This window comes from Epinephelus fuscoguttatus, linkage group LG2 (genome assembly GCF_011397635.1).
Source record: "Epinephelus fuscoguttatus linkage group LG2, E.fuscoguttatus.final_Chr_v1".
Classification (NCBI taxonomy): domain Eukaryota; kingdom Metazoa; phylum Chordata; class Actinopteri; order Perciformes; family Serranidae; genus Epinephelus; species Epinephelus fuscoguttatus.
In genome coordinates this window covers 47688785-47701881 of record NC_064753.1, presented here as the reverse complement: position 1 = coordinate 47701881, position 13097 = coordinate 47688785, and the positions used below count along the sequence as shown (strand labels likewise).

At 42.7% G+C, this 13097-nt stretch overlaps 1 protein-coding gene across 2 annotated transcripts in view; it reads right to left on the bottom strand.

The window, feature by feature from the left end:
• adamtsl3 (ADAMTS-like 3) overlaps positions 1-13097 on the bottom strand; it is a 315217-nt gene that overhangs the window by 84780 nt on the left and 217340 nt on the right. For both annotated transcript variants that reach the window (XM_049561501.1, XM_049561507.1), the window contains exons 8-9: positions 8286-8360; positions 985-1142 (exon numbers count right to left, since the gene is read on the bottom strand). In XM_049561501.1, the coding sequence (XP_049417458.1) occupies positions 985-1142; positions 8286-8360 (233 nt within the window). The remainder of the gene's footprint in view (positions 1-984; positions 1143-8285; positions 8361-13097) is intronic.

The following is a 13097-nucleotide window of genomic DNA, read 5'->3' as shown; positions in this document are numbered from 1 at the left end:
ACAGTCCAAAAACATGCAGGCTGTTTGCCAACATGTTTGAAAGAAATCAAGCTGCCACACCAGGCCTCTGTCTGGCTACTCAAGAGTTTCCCTGAGTGTCAGCGGGGAACTATGATGCACACTTCTGACTGACCTCCCTCTGGGTCCCAGGTGGGTTCAGGAAAGCTTTCTAGAAAATATCAGGGGTTTGGGCGGGTCAGAAAGTGACAACACAGTGATTCCAACCTCCTTCTCATCACGTATAAAACCCTCCACAGCCTGGCTCCCTCCTTCCCCTCTGAGCTCCTCCACCAGCACACTCCCTCCCACACTCTCAGGTCTGCTGATTCCAACCTCCTGTCCACCCCTCATCTGAGGGGACAGGGTCTTCTCCATTGCTGCTCCGACCCTCTGGGACTCACTCCCTAAATACATCAGAGACTCCCCCTCACTCTCCACCTTCAAGAAATCTCTCAAAGCCCACCTTCTTCTGCTCCCTTCCTGCATTGATTCCCTTCTTATGAATTATATCTTTTTTTCATTTTGTTCTCTGTAAATCATCTTTGAGTATACAGAAAAGTGCTATATAAATCCAATGTATTATTATTTCAGTCAGTCATTAATAGTTTAGAGAAACATTGTATGCAATAGTCAGTCTTCCAGCTTCTCATTTCCCAAATAATAATGAGCACAGTATCTGTTTCCACCACATTATTCCCTAACAACGTAGTCTGACTGGGGTACATCCGTAATAACTGCGACATAAAATGGGTTGTGAAACAATTCAATCATTACTAATAAGATGATGTATTTCTATTTGGACTGAGACGGCCCTCCAACTAGTGCTGCTGCTGGAAACAATCTCACAGTCTTATTAAAAATTCTGTGCATGCAACAGGCTGATTTATTTATGCTGTATCTCTAATAAAATATGTTCATCAGAAGCCAGAAGTCCTGAGGCTGTTCTGCTATAAACCTTGGCATGTCCTCTTTTCTTTGTCTCACCTTGATGATGTAATCAGCGTTAAGTGGACCATGTGTCCTGAGTGTCTGCCTGTCCGTCCCTCTTTGGAAGTCCAAGGAAGTGTTTCCTATCACATAAGAGCCCGTGGACACCAGATTGGTCTCCTCCTTCTTCCCCTGAAGAGAGACGGCTTCGATAACTGAGGGAGACACAGCAAGATGGACATTTATTACTGTAAATATTAACGACATGATTTAACTCAATATTCACATATTACGATACGATACAATACAATGTGATACGATACGATATACTTTATTGTCCCCACAGAGAAATTCATCTTGGACTCAGGAGTTGCACATGTATTGCTGCCTTACAATAACAGTCCAGATGAAATGAAGCATACACCATAAAGACATAAAAAGCTTTATCAAGATGCATAAAACATGATGAGCAGATGTGAGGAGGCTGGGTGTGGAATGTGTTTAATGCTCCAAAAAAACAGGAAAAGAAAAAGAAAAGAAACTCTGTTATCTAATGCAGAAATAAAGAACAACTTCTAACTTGAGATCTGGTGTGCAATGGGATTTAAACTTCTACAACAGTTAATGCAGAAAACACTATTTCTTGGAGAGAGATAGCATCAGACAAAGCAGGACAAACCAGATAATACAATTTTGCAAGAGCACAACTGAAGTCAGAAATCAATAAATCAAGGCAAGAATAAAAAGTAAAGAGTAGAATGGAAAAAAAATAACAAAGTACAGAGATAAAAAGTGGAACTACATCTTTGGCAGTACAGAACTGGCAACTGCTAATGTCACATAAGTATAAAGTCCAGGTAGCTACAAAAGACAAGCAGGTGTGTACAAGTGCACACATTACAGGCTGACAAAGGGAAATCATTTGAAGTATTGTAAAGCCACAAAAAAAGGGGACTGTCTGGCAAATGTTCAGCAAAATATTATTGTGCTTTTAACCATTGTATCCACTCTGTGTGGTGTAACAGGCTCATTATTGTAGCCTAGATGTCCTTTATCCCCAGTCATGTCCACCAGCTCCAGTTCAGATGGGATGCATAATTCCTCTTCTGTCTTCTGGGTCTGCCCTGGATTCTCTCAGTTGGTTCTGTTCAGAAAAACCACCAAAGAGAGGCGTCCAGGAGAAACCTGTCAGATGCCAAAACCACCAGGACGGACTCATTTTGATGGGCAGGAGCAGCAGTTCTACTCTGAGCTTCTTCTGAACATCTGAGCACCTCTCAGTATCTCAAAAGGGTGAGCCCAGCCACCCTGGGAAGGCAATTCATTTTGTGCACTTGTATCTGTGATGAGGGCTAGGTATCATTTTAAAAAATGATGATATCAAGGTTATCAATACTGGTACCGTTAAAGTGGTGCTGATACCAACAGAGCAGTGGTACCTAACTGGTCCAGCCATGGGATCCAGAGTTCTCCTTATTCGCTAATTTGAGGTCCCACAGTTTCATATATTCAGGGTCATACTTGCGTTTCTCCATGTTGCCAAACTAGTTTGGGTGCCATGTCATAATTCCGACATCCCATTATCTCGACATCCCATTATTCCGAAAATTACCCATTGTTCTGAAATCTCAATGTTTCGACGTCCCATTGGTCCGAAGTCCTGTTGTTCCGAAATCTCAGTGTTGCAATGCAAAAAGTTGAAACAGCAAGCAGCAAGGGAAAGCAGCAAGAGACCGTGTTGTCATGTTGTTTACTGTTGCCGTGACGACAATGGTCACCCTGTTTTGAGGAAGTAGAAACAATGTTGAAAGTTATAATTTTAACCCAAACCATGATCTTTTCCTAACCTTAAACAAGTAGTTCTTGTGCCTAAACCTGACCAGACCTTAACCATGAAACAGTTACTTTGTAACAATGAAAAATGAAATTTTGGAACAACGGGACTTCGTAACAATGGGTTTAATATGGTTGGAACAATGGGATGTCGAAATATTGAGACTTCGGAACAATGGGTTATTTTCGGAATAATGGGATGTCAGAATTATGGGCGGACCCCACGAGTTTGCTGTCTTTGTGAAATAGCTGTCTGTTAGTCACTCACTCTACAGCAGGAAACGGCACTTCAAAATAAAAGCTCTGGGCTGGAGATTCACTGTACTTGAAAAAGGTGTTTGCTAGTCACTTGTGGTCCGTTCAAAATGGGCCCCTGACCTACTCTTGACCATGACCAACAGTTGGGAACCACTGCAATGTAGTACTCTATTCGATACCCATGCTGTAAATGGAGTGGCGTGTGGCGTAGCCATACATTCAAACGTTTTGGTGGCATCTCATCTCGACTGCACCAACCACAGACCGTATGGGCTGTAGCTGTTGCGGTAGCGTGAGCTCTGCGCTGGGGTGAGTTAGCGACAGTTCTACTTTACAGTGACAGGGCTAACTGTTAGCATCCAATGGCTAACATTTCCAAATAGGTCTAATGACAGAGTTGAGCCATTTCGGTGTTGGTGTGAGTTTGTTGTTGCTGTATAACAGCTTGGTGCTGGTCGTTAGCCACTGCTTTTGTGTTAGCTCCGGCTAACTGGGTAGATATTGAACTGACTGTTTGCCAGGAGGAAAGTAGCTCTAAAGATGGCAGCAATAGAAAGATTGCTAATCTGGCGGGAAGTTGGGAAGGTCCGGGATCAGACTCCGGTTGCAAAAAGGATCAAAGGCAGGTATCTTTGACTGGAGAAGTTTCAATTGGATTATTTCAGTCAATACCTTTAAAGGTAGGATCTGGAGGATTTTCAAACAAAACAAAATATAGACATATACAAATGCAATCCTGCTTAACCATCACCTATGGGCTTCTACTCATGTGTGCCCTTTAAATGTATTTTAATGTTTTTGTGAGCTCGGACTGCTTCTGGACGGAGATTTCCCCAGCCAATGAGAGAGCGCAGGTGCCATGCCCGAGCGTGTCCAAGCGTGTCCGAGCGTGCACCAGCGCAAGCTTTGCCTGAGCCTCTTCTGTGAAGCCTTCTGCCATACCTCCGGGCTCCGTACACCGGGGAGAGTTGAGCCTGATAGGAGGGGCCAAATTTGAATGTGTGTTTACAAACAGCAACTGGAAAATCCTCCAGACCCTACGTTTAAGGTGTTGAGTATTAATAGCCCGTTGTAGTCGTCTCAATCTTCTGGTCACTACCCAAAGCTCATGATCATAGGTGAAGGTTGAAATGAAGAAGGACTAGCACATCAAAAGCTTCGCCTTCATGCTCAGACAGTTTGGGACAACGCTCCCATTACTGCCGATGCCATTCCACTGTATCCTCACTGTTAAACCTGAGATACTTCAACTCCTTCACTTCAGGAAGCAACACATTTCCAACCTGAATAAGTGAGCTACTGTTCAGGGAAAGTCAGTAAAACCGGCAAAACCTGCAGGAAAAAGAATCTATTATAGCAGTAGTACCAGTATAGTGCCATACTGAAGAGTCCCTCTGTGTTTGCAAGAACAAGTTTTCATGCACTCCCAATAACTTCTAACACCCAGAAAACTTTTAGAAAGCACGTCTACATCCACTCCCTGGATGATAATGAGTTTCATAGCTTCTTGCTTTGTTGAAAACCCACTACCTGCGCCTTAGGCTACAGATCAGTCTGGTCTGTATCACCAGACTGATACTGATTGCACTCACTGATGCATGAGTCTGAATTCAGAGGAGGACAAGAATACGAGAAAAGGTTAGGTTATCTTTACCTGTGTGACTGATGTATCCATCCTGTCTCCCTACAGTCATCAAGACCGAGTGCTGTGACAGCAAATGATGGCCTCACTGCGAGGAACTGTAATCTGTAATCCACGATGACAATGAGGCCACAGTGCAGTGAAATTATGGCCAGGAAACATCACCTGATGTCTTTATTAAAGGGACAGTTCACCTCCAAATCAAAAACACATATTTTGCTGTTACCTGTGGTGCAATTCATCAAACTAGATTGTTTTGGTGTGAGTTGCAGAGTGTTGGAGATATCGGCCGTAGAGATGTCTGACTTCTCTCCAATATAATGGGACTAGATGGCACTCTGCTTGTGGTGCTCAAAGGTCTGTGGATTATCTTGAGTAACCGGGTCATGATTTCTGGAAAGAGACATTGCTGTTGAGTTTTTCACCACAAGCCGAGTGCCATCTCATTCAGTTATACTGGAGAGAAGGCAGACATCTTCATGGTCGATATCGCCAACTCTTGGCAATCTGGACTGATAAACAGCACTACAGGTAAGAGGACAAATATGTGTTTTTGATTTGGGGTGAACTGACCCTTTAAGCTTCTGTCACAGAATAACAAGGCTGACATGTTGGGAAACAAATTTTGGACAAATATTTATCCTTCCTACAAAAGACAATCATTTTCAGATGGTGCGAGACAAAGCATCAGCCAGTGCTCATGTTTTATTTTTATTTATTTACTTGATGTGATTATTCTGTATTTAGACATCTTTTTATATTATAATCAGAAATCTTAAATTTTCTGGCCAGAGCATTGATTTTCCATAAAAAAAGAAAAAAGTAAGAGCATTTCAACAAATCCACTTATTTTTGACATTAATTATAACATTTTTCCTGCAGCTTTCACAACTTGAAACAATTAACAATCCTGCCGCGCTGCCATATCATGACAAGAAGTCGTTCAGAATCAAAACAGTCAGTGTGTAAAAAGGTCCCTGTGTCCTGCCAGTGGTTAAAATATGATTAGACTTCTGATAATATTTAGTTTCAGAGGAGTTCATGAACTTGTGAGCGAGGTTAGCCGAGCTGTAAATGTGTGTTTGATTTCCTCTCTTTTACTGTGGTCGCTCTCTCCCTTCAGATTCTCTCTCCAGTGTTTCCCGTCCGCAGCGCTGATCTCCTGGTAGCTGATGAATGATCTGCTAAAGTAATTCTTAGGTCACTCCTCGATCCTGAGACATCTGACAGAGCCCACATCCAGTAAATCCTGCAGCTCTTCAGGGTATTACGCAGTTGGAACTTGAGTATATTAGCAGAGTAAGGCTTGTGGACATGTGCTGCGTTCATTGTGCGCTCCTTTCAACTGACAGTAAAATAGGTCAGGAAAACCCAAATGACACAAACAAACACTCAAAATGCTCTGAGGATGTAAATCACAGAGTTCAGGATATGTGGGACATTCTTATTTATTTCATATCCATAAATTGGAAGGTTTTAAGGAAAAGTCTTAGATTCTTTTTTGATCCATCATCCACTCCAAAATCTAAAGGGATATAATGATGTAATTACCATTCCTCATCACACCGAGGTCACTTTCACACCTGTAGTTTGTTTCTTTTGGTATGGACCAATGTAAAAACAAAATAAATCCATAGTTTCCTTTTAGTTCTGGTTTGTTTCACGTTCACACTGACCTTTGACAAACAAACCAAGGGGAGTAAACAAAGACTGACCACCACTAAAATTCTTCTTTTTCTTTCCCAATTTGCGAGTTGAAACTTCTCCCAGTCAGAATATCCTGATTAAAACCTATAAAAACAACGAAAAAGGAAGTACCACATTACAGATCAATGCTTCTCCGACACAGTTTGGCATGTCGATGCGGGCGGTTCGCCCACCACCTGCTGATGTGTGCTCACCTTTTTTCTCTGATAATTTCAGATCCAGACGTTCAGGAGGTTTTTATGGGGACCTCTCCAAAACAAACGTACCAGGTGATTTAAACCGGTAAAACACTGAATAAAGCAGCTTCACATTACAAACCAGTGAAACTTCAACCTTGCTTGTTGCAGATGGAGGTGGCTGTGGCTCAGAGGTAAAGTGGGTCATCAACCAATTAGAAGATTGGTGGCTCAATCCCCAGCTCCTCCAGTCTGTATGCTGAAATATCCTTGGGCAAGATACTGAACCCAAAATTGGTCCTGCTCCTGTTCCATCAGTGTGTGAGAGCGTGTGAATGGTTAAGCCTAGTTCACATTACACGATTCCACCAAGTTTGGCGTCGCAGAGGATCTTGAGAGCCACCTTGGGTCGGAGGTGAGTCGGCAGATAGTCTGCCACGACAAGTCCTCATGTGTGAACAAGCCTATGAGCAAGTCGCCCCCTTGTCTGCGACTGGGACTGGATATCTGGCATGCTAGAAAACTGGAGAAGTCTGACACGACTGACAAAGAGCATCAGCCAATGAGAGCCGGGATACGTCCCACGTCAGCACGCAGGAGGACGGAAGAAATGTGAGGAGGACAAGCTGCAGGGTTGCCAGGTCGGCTTATTAGCCACGACTTTGGGCTTGTTTCTAAAGTGGAGTTGCTTATTTGAGCTTGCTCTCTACATGTCACCTTTCTCTATATATATCTGTCTAATAAGTTATTTTAATGCATGATAGTCGATTCTTTTGGGCTTGTTTCCATAGCCCTGGTTGCTTGTTTCTCTCCTAAGATCTGGCAACACTGACAAGCCAGCCGGCAAGCCATAGCAACATTGGCGGCGTCCACATTATCATGGGGAGTTTGTGTTTGGACCCAGGATAATAAAGAATATCCATGCCTTTACGATGTGTCGTCTCCAAGTTTGGTGACGTCACTGGGGCTCTGTCAGCGAGGGCTCGGTGGAGAAATCTTGTGGCGTGCACACACGTCGTAATGCAGTTGGCGAGACTCCCGCTGACAGAAACACACGTCGCCAGGTATGAACACTCAAAAGATTACAATAGTCTCCACGATGCAAAATCAGGGTGAAAATCGTGTAATGTGAACTAGGCTGTACTGAGCAGCAGGTGGTGGCTATGTGTTTGTGACATATAGTGTAAAAGCACTTTGAGTAGTCAGAAGACTAGAAAGGTGCTACACAAGTGCAGTTTAAATTTACAATATAACTATGGTGGCACCATGAAAACGCAAATGGTTTGTCTGTTCTAGGCTACCGTAGAAATGTGGCTATGCAACATGGTGATCTCCAAAAACTAGCACCTGCTCCCTTTGTAGATAAACGGCTCATTCTAAGGTATGGAAAAAAAAACAACAGGTCTTATTTTCAGGTGATTATACACGTAAGAAAACATACTTATATATTGTATACGTATATTCCATTTCTGCCAATATGTCCCCCTTAATAATATACACTGGTTCTTTGAGTACTTCAATTTCAGTTTTATTTATATGGCCCAATATCACAAATCACACTTTGCCTCAGAGAGCTTTACAAAATACAACACTCTCTGTCCTTGGAGCCTCACAGCAGATAAGGACAAATTGCCCTCAAAACAATCCCTCCTCAGGATGGACAGACATGCAATAGCAGTCGTATGTACACAACAGACCAGCGTAATAAATCTCAGCGTCTGGACTAAACTGTTGTCACTCACCTATCATATCAGGTCCTTTGGCATTGAGTCTGAGGAAGCGGCTTCCTAACGGCACCTCCAGCACTGTCTTCATAGCTGAGGGCAGACACAAGGTTGGAAAGGATTAATTTCAACATACAGTGAAATACAGTATACAGAGGGGGGCGAACTGAAGGAAAAACCTGCACAACTGAATGGAGAGTTAAACACCTTCAGTATGGGAGATGTTGAAGCATGGTGCTAGACAGTATTCTCCAACTACATCATCACAACACCAAGAGAGGGATTTGTTTTTTGAACTTTTGGAAAAATGGTGCACCATCCCTCCAGTTGAGTCAACTTATGACCATTAAAACTGTAATTAACATGCCTTGGTGAGCTCATAGTGTATAACAGGATGGACGAGAAAAAAAATCAATGCAAGATACTAATAAAACCATCATATAGGTGGACATGTTTAAATACATAAAATATCATCAATGACACACACACACAGACAGTTATATATATTTCAGCTCACGGTCTTGAAGGACAGCACATCATTCACATCCTGCACAAACCTGCCATTATTTAACAGCCAAGCTTCTGTAAATAGCAACTACAATTTTTTTTTTTATTCAAGTGTTGCATTGAAGATGACTTCACAGCAGTGTGATGCAGCATTGCTATGGTAATCAGATGAGAATCCTGCCTATAGTAAGTGGGTACGATCCGCAGTGGAAAATATAAAAAAAAGACCTGGCACCAAAAGTGAGTTGAGTGGAGTGGTGCCCTTTGCAGTTTTCTTTTAAACAGGTTATGTTTATATTCTCACTCAAACACTTTGTAAGTGTCCTTGAGCTCTAACAAGTGTGTTGAAATTATTTTCTTTGCGCAAAGAACAACTGCAAAGCCTAGTTTGGAGGTATTTCTTTTTTTTAAAGATGTTTTTTGGCTGGCTTTGTTTCTTTAATGGATAGCTCAGCAGAAGATATGAAAGGGAAAAGAGAGGACAACATGCAGCAAAAGACCGCAGGTTGGTATCGAACCCAAACTCAGTCTACACAGTGCACGCTCATCCAGGTGAGGTACGAGGTCACCTCCTTTGAAGTATTTCAGATCCAGCACTGTTTACATCCAGGTTTACTTGCTAGCATTCTTCTTCTTCCCTGCCTTTTCCGGCACATTGCAAAATAGGAAACCGTTTTATAACAGTTTAAAAAAACTCAACAGCAACGTTTCCTTGTTACTCATGTTCATGTAGGAACTATTTTCTCTCTACCAAACTACATCCACTAATCGTCTCACCGCACAGAAGGAAGTGTGCGTCTTAAACTGATACTGCCAGATCACCTTAGCTGAGGATGACACCATTAATGTTTACATTCCGCTTTGTCATGAGCATGAGACTCGTCCATGAGTAGATGCACGCTTCCTTCAGTGTGGTGACATTTGGCGGGTGTAATTTGGTAGAAAGACAATACTTCCTTCATAACAACAAGGTCTGTGGATTATCTTGAGTAGCCGGGTCATGATTTCTGGAAAGAGACATTGATGTTGAGTGTTTGAAATGTATTTTCTGGCGCATTGAGCACCACAAGCTGAGTGCCATCTAGTTCCATTATACTGGAGAGAGGGCAGACATCTCTACAGCTGATATCTCCAACACTTGGCAACTCACACCAAAACTATCTAGACCGATAAACAGCACTACAAGTAAGAGGAAAAATATGTGTTTTTTATTTTGGGGTGAACTGGTCCTTTAAAGATGCATTCAGGCTCAGCTGCAGGCGAGAAATGGGAGGAGGAAGTGGCCCGTGTGCTCTAACTGGCACAGGTGTTCCCTGTTGGCTAATTACACTCTCTCTTCTTATGCAGTAGCATGCCTAACTCGGGGAACACACACACTGGAGCCAGAGGAGACATGCCGCCTTCCTCGCTGGGATAGCTGGAGTTTGAGTTGTGTTATGTGAGAGACTGGACTATATGCCCTCCAGGAGGCACCGAGGAAGATAGCGGCGAAGCGAAGAGTAGAAAGAATGTTTATATTGTGAAAATGTGTGTGTGAGAAATAAAAGGATGGCCTAAGTTGACTGAGCAGCGTGAGACTGTTTGTGCTGAGTAGAATCTGTGGTAACATTGTCTCACTGTTACACACACTCACTACAGTCCACACACTGTATGTGTGTCTATCTGCATCTATGCACACTCTGTTATCCATCAAGGCAACAGTCTCAGCCAAAAGGAAGTCAATAATTCACATCTACTGATTTGCTGCTGTAACAAATTATGGTGATCACGTCTTACAATCTCTTATCTGCAGCGCATTAATCTCTAACCCTGACAGGCACACAAAAGCCATCACATCTGCACATCAACAAGACACAGTTTCTCAAAATAATTATGTCATATCAAAGTTCGAAATCACACTGATGCATCTGCATTCATTCCTATTTATGTTTTGTAGCTGGCCGACTGATGCTGCTCGCAACGATATCATTTGCTGTTATCATAACTGACAATTTAACAAGTGAGTAATGCAGTCCAGTTTATTGTGACCTTGAATCTTGTCAGCACGCTGAATTGTGTAAAATTAGATGGAGAGAAAGGAAGAATTTGAAAAGACAAGTCGCTGTGGAGGAGATAAAAGAACTGAAGAAGTACAGGGACCAAAAGCGTACCATTTTAATGCATCATGCATACTGTGGGACTTCTGACTGACAGGAGAGACAGGGGACAAAGTCTGACGCGCCATTCTGTCAATTCTGACTGTTAATGTGAAAACGAAAGTCAAAACATTCAAGATTACAGTTTTTTCTTAACATTATGAGTTTGTGTGTTTGTTTACATGACCATTCACTAACACTGGGCATGCATGTGCAGGTGTAAACAGGAAGCAGACGGATGGAAAACAGATTGGGAGTCATTGCAGGTGACATTAAGTCAGGGTGCTTTCACACCTGCCCTGTTTGGTTCAGTTCAATCAAACTCAAGTTCATTTGCCCCCTCAGTGTGGTTCGTTTGGGCAGGTGTGAACACAACAATCACACTCAGGTGTGCACCAAAACAACCGGACCGAGACCTTCTTGAAGAGGTGGTCTCAGTCCGGTTACAAAGGAACTCTGGTGCGGTTGGTTTGTGGTGAGAAGGTGTTCCGACCTGGATGTGAAGCAACTGCAGTCACATGACACATTGTTTGGGTTAAACATGAGCATGTTACAGTCCTGGAGGATTATTAATGTGCACCTCCTCCTGTACTGCCTTAATATGCACATTCAGCACATCCAATGCATCAAAACATTGTTTACTAGTTGGAGCCGCGCCTCGTTTTCAAACTGTATGGTTTGACTAAAATGAACAATGACAGCAATATAGTCCACGATGAGCAGCGCTAAAATCAACCTGCGTAGTTGTCCCTCCATTGTGACATTACAAAGTGTCACATTTATCTTGCAAGTGTACTCTTCTTCAACGTTTGCTTTACTTCCTGGATTTTTCCTGCATGGAAATTCTGACCAATCAAGAGCAGCTTTCTCACACAAGGCATTTGATCTGGTCCTCTTGTAAATGCTGCCGTGAGAACACCAACCAACTCTAGGCAATTATACAACTTTTAAGGGTGCTCTCACACCTGTAGTTCGGTTCATTTGGTCGCACCAGAGGGGAAAAATGAAACATCATTCCATTTTAGTTTTGGTCCGGTTCCTGTTCACCGTGAGGAGTAAACAGGAAGTTCTACCGACTGACAAAAAACGCATTAATTGGACAGTTTTGGTGTTTGTCATCCTGCATCATCAGGACCCATTTCAATCAATCAATTAAGAGATCTTGGATAGATTTCTCGATCAGCAGATGGATTTATTATTGATTTAGGTGTTGAAATCACGCTAAAATCACATATCTGCATCATAAAATCCTGTGGTTGGTGTGTTTTCTTTCACACCACAAACAAACTGCACCAGAGTTCGTTTGGAAGCGACCAAGACCCACCTTTTCAAGCAGTCTTGATTCGGTTGTTTGGGCCGCATCAGGGTTTGACTGACAGCTTTCACACCAGCCCAAATGAACCGTACTAACCACACAAACAGACCCAAGTTTGTTTTAACTGAACCAAACAGGGCAGGTATGACAGCACACTAGGCACACTGAACTGTTCCTGTCTGTTGTTCTGTCCACATTTGGGTCCTGTATTTTTTTGCTGCCTCACACTCACGTATGTGTATCTCTGTGGTAATCACAGCCTTGATGTGTTGTTACATATTTAAGGAGCGCATGTCAAATACAGTGTAGTTTAAGGTGCATCTCTGGCAGCTACGTGCTCAGGCTCCACAGCTACGCTGAAACCTCTAGACACACAACCATAAATCATGCTTTAGGTTTAGGCTACGGCTGCATTTTAATTCATTGGAACAAATTTTTTTCTCATGCCTATTTGTTCAGGCCTGAAAAAGTGACTGGAAAAGCAAAACATCCTGAGTTTACAGCTTGTTGTGCTGCCTCAACGTGAAAATTAAAATCAGTTATTGTTGCTTTCATTTGAGAAAAGGCATAAAGTGCAGTTTTCAGGTGCTATTACATATATTCTATCAGTGAACTGCAAGACAGAGAGAGCATGGCTCGTGTATAACTCCCGACTCGCCATAAAGTCCGTCATATGGAAGAAAAAATCTCCTCCACTGTACTCCCTGCTTGTTGTTGAGGCCTCTCACTGTTTTGAGAGCACTGACTGAAGGAGACCACCACACTACAGTCGCTGCCATCCCTAAATCTGCCTGCTTTACTGCTGCACGGCAGCGCTGATCAGCCCAGCAGACCTAAATAACATCCACATGTGTGCTGTTAAACGTCAGTGAG